The sequence below is a fragment of the Herpailurus yagouaroundi genome, unplaced genomic scaffold (assembly GCF_014898765.1).
Source record: "Herpailurus yagouaroundi ecotype Mexico unplaced genomic scaffold, PumYag 182, whole genome shotgun sequence".
NCBI lineage: Eukaryota > Metazoa > Chordata > Mammalia > Carnivora > Felidae > Herpailurus > Herpailurus yagouaroundi.
The window spans coordinates 52,078,456-52,086,636 of record NW_024412413.1 but is presented as its reverse complement, the minus strand read 5'-3'; the positions used below and the strand labels follow the sequence as shown (position 1 = coordinate 52,086,636).

At 43.6% G+C, this 8,181-nt stretch overlaps 1 protein-coding gene across 1 annotated transcript in view; it reads left to right on the top strand.

Annotated features, from left to right (window-relative positions):
- The first annotated feature begins 204 nt into the window (after positions 1-204).
- Positions 205-8,181, top strand: part of LEMD3 (LEM domain containing 3) — a 65,520-nt gene continuing 57,543 nt past the window's right edge. Inside the window, exon 1 of the mRNA XM_040491500.1 lies at positions 205-1,770. Coding sequence (XP_040347434.1) covers positions 240-1,770 — 1,531 coding nt within the window. The 5' untranslated portion in view covers positions 205-239. The remainder of the gene's footprint in view (positions 1,771-8,181) is intronic.

Sequence of the window (8,181 nt, the reverse complement as noted above, 5' to 3'; positions counted from 1 at the left end):
ACAGAAAGGAGGAGGAGAATGCACCGGCACCCCAAGGTGATGGAGTAGAAAAACTCTCCGCCGGGGGAGCCGCGCGCCGCTCAGGTGGCCCTTTCCCGCTCAGGTGAGCTCCTCCCGCGCCTCCCATTGGCCAAGGCGTCCGTGGCGCTGGGAGGGCGACGCAGCCCGGTCTAGTTCAGGGTCTAGGGCGGCGCGTCACTTCCGGTAGCGCGGAGCTTGTAAAACACCCTGGAGAGAAAATGGCGGCGGCAGCGGCTTCGGCGCCTCAGCAGCTCTCGGATGAGGAGCTTTTCTCTCAGCTCCGCCGTTACGGCCTGTCTCCTGGCCCAGTGACGGAGAGCACCCGCCCGGTCTACCTCAAGAAGCTGAAGAAGCTTCGAGAGGAAGAGCAGCAGCAGCACCGGTCCGGGGGCCGCGGCAACAAGACGCGGAACAGTAATAACAATAACACGGCTGCTGCCGCGGTCGCCGCGGCGGGAGCGCCGGCGGCGGCCGCGGGGCTGGGGGGCCGGCCGGTCTCTGGCGACCTCTCCTACTTGCGGACTCCTGGGGGTCTGGGCCGAATCTCGGCCTCTGGCCCGGAGAGCCCCGTGGGAGGGCCCGGGGGCGCCTCGGCCGCCCCCACGGCTGGCAGCAAAGTGCTGCTGGGCTTCAGCTCGGACGAGTCGGACGTGGAGGCCAGTCCCCGGGACCAGGCCGGCGGCGGCGGCGGCGGCGGGAGGAAAGACCGGGCTTCGCTCCAGTACCGCGGGCTCAAACCGCCGTCGGCGCCCCTGGCCGCCAGCGAGGTGACTAACAGCAACTCGGCCGAGAGAAGGAAGCCCCACTCGTGGTGGGGGGCCCGGCGGCCGGCGGCTCCGGAGCTGCAGACCCCGTCGGCGAGAGATGCAGCCGCGGAGGACGAGGAGGAGGAGGGGGAAGACGGAGAAGACAGGGACCCAGAGGCCGAGGAGCCGCTGTGGGCGAGCCGGACGGTGAATGGCAGCCGGCTTCTCCCTTACAGCTGCCGGGAGAACTATTCGGACTCGGAGGAAGAGGAGGACGACGACGTGGCCTCCAGCAGACAGGTATTAAAGGACGACTCCCTTTCCCGGCATCGGCCCAGACGGAGCCATAGTAAGCCTCTCTCTTCGCTGACTGCTAAATCGGCCGGCGGCCGGCTGGAGACCTCAGTTCAGGGAGGGGGAGGAATCCCGATGAATGACAGGGCGGCGGCTGCGGGGAGTCTAGACAGGAGCCGAAACCTCGAAGAGTCGGCGGCGGCGGCGGAGCAGGGAGGAGGGTGTGATCCCCTGGACTCTAGCCCCATTCCTAGGTACCGTGTCACCGCTAAGAAACTGGCCCCTCTCCTGCCCCCGCCACTGACCGACATGGACTCAACCTTGGATTCGTCCACAGGCTCCCTCCTTAAAACCAATAATCATATCGGCGGCGGGGCCTTCAGTGTGGACTCCCCCAGGATTTTTTCTAACAGCCTCCCTCCCGGTGCAGCGGTGGCTGCCTCCAGTTCACTCAGGATCAATCACTCCAATCATACGGGCTCCAATCACACCTACCTGAAAAACGCATACAACAAACCGAAGCTTTCCGAACCCGAGGAGGAACTTCTCCAGCAGTTTAAACGGGAGGAGGTGTCCCCTACAGGGGGTTTCAGTGCCCACTACTTGTCGATGTTTCTCTTAACTGCTGCCTGCTTATTTTTCCTAATACTGGGACTGACTTACCTAGGAATGAGAGGGACAGGAGTATCCGAGGATGGAGGACTCAGCAGTAAGTATTAAACCCTGTGGGTAAGGTCACAAAGGGGGTGTTGCTAGTGGTCTGCCCTCACCGCATTGGGCATTTTACACGAGGTGACTTCTGCCTTTAAGAACATGTATTAATAGCGACACGCGGCAGATGGAGTGCATTTGTGTCATCTCTAAGAAAGGACGTTACCATGATCAGAACGAGAATCCCACGACTGGTTTTACAATTTTTCTGTATAATGTAGTGGGAAATTGAACACCTCTCGTAAAACGAAATATTGCCAGCTTGTCAGCAAAATGCATTTATGTGTGGGTCATAAATTCTCTGTTATCCTTAGATAATTATGTGTGCAGATGCCAATGAACAGTTTTGAAGTATTTTGATTGTTACGGGACATCATAAATGCATAAATGTTACAAATCATTTGAGATGATTTTTCAAATTGAGTTGTGATTCTACAAGGTAACGTAAGATCTCTTGAAATTCTAGTTAAATACTTTGTAGTATGAAGTTCTGCATCTAGGTAGTTCTATAATTTCTTTAAAGTGAATGAATATAGAAAGTAGGAAGACACAACTCTAAGTTGATTGCTGAGCCCAGAGCATGCCCCTTCCCACCAGTGAAAAAAGTGGTGGTAGGGCAGGGCTGGAGTTGGCCGTGAGATTTTTCCGTTATTGGTTTCTAGGCCCTGCCGTTTACTTGCTAAAGGACTGTAGGCAGGTATGGTGTGTTCATTCATTCATTAAGCCAGCTTCATCTATGCTGAGCACTTAAACACAGCAGTGATAAGTCAGAGTATCTGTTCTTCAACACAAGAAGATAAGTACAGATCATTTTGTGTTCTGCGGAGGAAATAAGGATGGAGTAATTGATACATGCTATTTAGAGATGGGGAGGGTAGCTACTATGTGAGGTGAGACCTGAAGTAGGAGGAGACAGCATTGTAGGGGGACAGGAGAGCTGTCTGTCCTGGCAGAGATTATAAGAAAGGCCTTGAGTTGAGCCAGAGCCCTCCTGTAGGTTAGAGTGGTTACAGCACCTTGAGCCAGGGGGGCGAGCCCGAGTTTGAGCTTCCCTTTCCTAATGCTAAAATGATGCTAATGTTGATTAGAATGATGCCTACGCAGATTAAAAGAGGGAAAAGTAAATGTAGTGTGCGATGGACTGCTGAATATATAATTTCTTAATGTTAGGGCCCCCTTCCCACTCCTCCTGAAATCTGTCCCTTTCATCCAACTTGAAGTCACTTTATCATAATTGGTATTTATAAAATCAGGCTTGCGATTGGGTTTTTGTTTGTTTGTTTGTTTCAAAATAGTGAATGATGCAGTTAGTGGATTTAAAAAGAGTAGGAGTCAGAATAGTGTAACCTTTGATTTGTGTATAGCCATTTCTAAGATCATCAAATAACAGATTATTACTATATTGCTTCATTAGAGGGGTTAGAAGAGGACTGAAACCCAGCACTCATTTTAACTGGTTCCCTGGGAGCAAGAGTAATATATTGTCTCCTGTCTCAGATAATTTGGTAGAAAAAGAAATAGGTCATATTAGAAGTTAAACTAATGGAGTGCATATAAATTAAATGACATTATCAGCAGTACCTGTTTGTATCTGTTTCTCTAATAGCTAACTGTATGACCTGGCCTTTTTCTGAGTACTTTGTACATATCTAATTGATCTTCCCAACACATCACAGATGCAGATTTTATAGATGAGGACAGTGAGGCAAGGAAGAAATGACTGACTAGCTAGTGAGTGATAGTACTAAGGTTTGGCTTCAGTTTTTTTTTAATAAATTTTATTTAGTTTTTTAAGTTAATTTATGTATTTTGAGGGAGAGAGAGCATGCATGGGAGGGGCAGAGAGAAAGAGAGAGAATCCCAAGCAGGGATTCTCTGCACCGTTAGCCCAGAGCCTGACACAGGGCTCAAACCCATAAAACGCGAGATCATGACCTGAGCTGCAATCAAGAGTCGGATGCTTAACTGACTGAGCCACCCAGGCGCCCTTCAGATTTTGTTTTCAACTGTAAAGCCCCTATTCTTAGCACTACTTTGGATACTGTTTGTAGAGAGCTTTCTAAATAAGAGAGCACTTTTATTAGGATTGAGAAAATAATTGAATATTGGTAGGATTTCATAAAGAATTACTGATGAGCACAATTCTCAGTTAAGGTGACTGTCACATCTGTTAAGATGAATGAGTAATGTTTCCTTAGATACTAAAATTTCAGATGGAATAGAAAAGGATAGGACTGCTAGGGTTTCAGTAGCCCCCTCACCTTCACCAGTAAGACAGGAAAGAAATTATAAAGTGTTTTTTGTTTTAATGAATGGTAAATGTAACGTAGTTTGGGTGATGGAAACAACAGTGATTAAGAGGTAGAGGATCTGGGTTCTAGGACTTGGTCCACATGACTTTAGTCAAGGTCTGTATTAGATGGGTGTAATAATTTCTGCTGTCTGTGGTGATGTTAAGAGGATCAAATTAGATAGTTTATTAAACAACCATAAAGTGGTATTATTCAAAAGTTTAGATAAAATTCGTTGTATTTCTGGTAAATTACAGTATGTATGTAAAGCAAAATTGTTTCTGCAAATATTATTTAGTAGTATACTTATTCAACATGTAATTTTCATTAACTTCCACTAAAATACACTGTAGACATTGATACAGAAATTTGAATCAAAGTTAGGGAATCCTTAAATGTACTATATATGTGTTATAAATTTGACTTACTGTATAATATAGTGGAAAGAAATGCCTGCTAATTCAGTTAGTTTGCACACCTAACGGTGAATAATTTTCACTCCCTATGTTTATGTGTTCTGAGTCCTTTGTCATGAGTATAATGGTTAACCAAGGCTTAACCATAGGGTTCATTGGTCAAATAGTGTGCTTGAGGAAATACTTTTACTTTGAGTAATAATTTCACCGGAAGATTGTAGGTTATATATGAGAATAAGCTTTAGTAAGCTTTTATTAGCTGTCATTTAAATTATGTACAACATGTAATAGATTAGCCTTTTAAATAGTTCTTAATCATTTGGTCTTTGAAAATTTTTATCAATGTCCTAGTTTTATTAAATTACTTTTATTAATTAAATTACTATGGGTCTCTTCTTCCTCATCTGTAAAATGAGGGGGTTGGATTAGATGATCTCTAAATTCTTTGTAGCTCTAAGGTTTAAGATTCTAACTTTGAACTGTCCTACCAAAACAATTCAAGGATCAGTCTACAGTGAGATTAGATCATGACAACCCAGCAAAGGAAAATGGAAATGCAGAATACACTATCTTAGGTACATATGGGCATTATTTAAAAATTGTTTTCAATTATAAAAGACATGATTTTTGAAACATTTATGATTTAGAAAATTTGGATAGAGATCTATGAAGCAAAAAATGAATAGATAGTAGGTATATATATCCTTCTAGTCTCCCACTTACCCCTGGTATAATAAATAAGTTCAAATAATGCCTTTCAAAACTTTCTTAGTGCTTTTCATGTAAACACCTACATTCATATATGTATGTGTTTGTGTACATTTTCATTCAACAATAGAGTGCCTACTATGTGCCAAGCACTATTTTAAGCATTCTAGCGGGGGAAGATGGGCAAGTAAATATGAATTTAGGAGAGTGATGATTGCTAACACAAGTTTATGATAGTAACTTTGCCTGGGGTACAGGGATATGTAATATTACGTACGGGTGAGCAGGCCTCTCAAAAGAGGTGACGTTTGAATTGAAATCTGAATGACTTGAAGGAACTAGCTGTTGACAGGGAGCAAAACATTCCAGGAAGAAATAACAGCCAGTGCAGGACTCTTGGGGCAAAAACCAGCTTGGCAAGTTGAAGCAACAGAAGAGAATGGCCAGTGTGGCTAGGGTATAATGAATGAGAATGGCATATGATGAAGTCAGAACTAGGCAGGGGCCAGTCATAAAGGACCTAAAGGCCTTGAGGGCCTTGGAAAGGAGTCTGAATTTTATCTTAAGTGATATCATACTATACCTAGCCTGCAACTTGTCTTTTTCCCTTAACCTTGTATTATGGGTAACTTTATACTAAGTTTAAGTACGAGGCATAATTTAAAAATCTCACTCTCCGCTTGTCCCTTTCTCATCGTATAAAAATGCTAAAATCTCTGCCACCCTGGAAATGTTGTTCTTCAACCCTCTGTTCTTCTCTAGCTGTTACTCTCTTCTCAGCAAAGAGTGATATCTTTTTGCCTCTGCCATTGACTCAGCCCCTGTCTAGTGTAGCTTTGTTTACCATCCATTCCTCTGGAATCTCTGCTTCAAGTCATTAGTTAACTCAATTGCCAAATCCAAGAGAGGTGTTGAAGTTCTTATCTTTGCCTCTTTGAAACATTCTGTGCACTGATAACTCCTCCTTCTTGAAACTCTCCCCTTCCCAGACTTCTGCATCACTACTCTCTTCCAGTTTTCATTTACTCCTGTCTGTGTTTTAAATATTGGTGGTCTCTGGAACTCTTGTCTTTGTCCCTATCCTTTGGTACAGTTTCCCTAGGCCCTTTCCTCCACTGGCCTGGGTAGTACCTCCTGATTTTACATATTTACCTTAAATGTTCTCTCCTGAGTTCTAGACTTAACTGTTTGTTTATTGGACAGTTTTGTGTTTTTTTTTTTTTTCCTGGATGTTCCAGAAGTACCCACTCTGTGTACTCATCAGCTTTCCTTTCACCTTCTTTCCCCCATTCTGTTCCCTGTTTTAGTTCATGGCACTTCCGTCTACCCAGGACTCAGCTAGGAACTTTGAATTTACCTAGAGTCCTTCCTTTCCTTCATGTTCCTACCAGACCTCAAACATCAATCCAGTTGATTACTAAGTCCGGTAGTTCTACCTCTTACATATGTTTTGAATCTTTTTCTCTCCATCACTGTTGCGCTAAGTTAGTCTATTGCCTGAACTGTTTAAGTAGTCTTCTAACAGGCTTCTATGTTGTAGCTCTTCAGTCTGTTTTCTGTGCCAGAGCAATATGTCTAAAACACAAATGCAATAATAATTCACTCTCTTGCTTAAAATTACTCAATGGCTTTACCTTCCTTATTGGGTAAAATCTAAATTCTGTGGCTAAACTGTTCATGATCTGACTATGCTTTTGCTAGTTTCATTTCCTAGCAGTTTCTCCTACCACATTTTAGTTTCTGGAAAACTAGGACTTTCTGGATACTAGTTGGTGTTTACTGAACATGTCATGACATTTTGTGCCTTTGTACATTATTCCCTTCTTTAGGAAGGTTGTTTCTTCCTTTCTTAACTGCTGTTCATTCTTAAAAGCGTCACCTCTGGATATTGTCTCTGACTCCTGTCTTCTTTACTCTGGTGTTTGGGTAAACTCAAACTCTGCTCAAATAAGATCTAATGCCTCCTTCATAGCATTTATTATAGAGTATTGTAATTTTGAATGTTCGTTGTGCCAGTTAGATTACAGCTCCTGTAGGATGAATTGACTGCACTGGTAAAGGGCACAGGCTTTACATTCGGCTCTGAGTTTGAATCTCATTCCTCTTATACCTGCTCTGTGACTTTACTAGAAGATACTCAGTTGCCTCATATTAAAAATGAAGATGATAATACCTGCCTCAGGGTGACTTTAAGCATTACGTGAGGTAATGTATGTGAAGTTTTTAGTATTGTTGCCTGGCGTATGGGAATTGCTTGGTAGACCCAAGTCACATTAGTATCTTGGCACAAGTTCTTTCCTCAGTAAATATTTATTGAGATGATCACATATCAGATACCCAATTTATATGCATTGATTAACTCATCATGTAACTCAGTAATTGCTTACCTATTCAGTACCTAATTTAATACGCAGTATTGGGAAGGATGCAGAAGAAATCTCATTCTTGCAAAAGCCTCCACTCCACAAATAGTCGCAGAAAATGGTTAAGAAGTATACTTAATATTAGGTGATAAGTGCCACACTTTGTAAAAGGGGGGGGGGGTGGAATTCATAGTGAGCTGATCAGTCTCAAATGGTCAAAAGTTCAGGTTCCAAATTTGGACTTGATTCTGTGGGTTGAGCAGTGGGAATCCATGGAGGTTTTAAAGCAGAGGACTAACATCAAGTTCTTCTTAAAAGAAGGATAAACAAGTGGTGGTATAGGTAATGGATTGGTAAGGTTGGAGAGCAGGCGTGGGGTGATAGGCACTATAAGCACACACGGAGTGAGAAACACCCGAGGAGGCTGATAATGTGGGGATGGAATAGGGTCTGTCATTTGAAGAAAGTCATATAATATTTGATGACTGTTTGGATCCAGAGAATAAAGGAGAAGAGTCAAAGATTATTCTGAGTTTATGAGCCTGGATGACGGAGACACTACTATACCATTGATCAGTGGATTAGAGATGCTGAAGAGGGATCTTTCTGGGGGAAAAGTAGTATAGAGAAA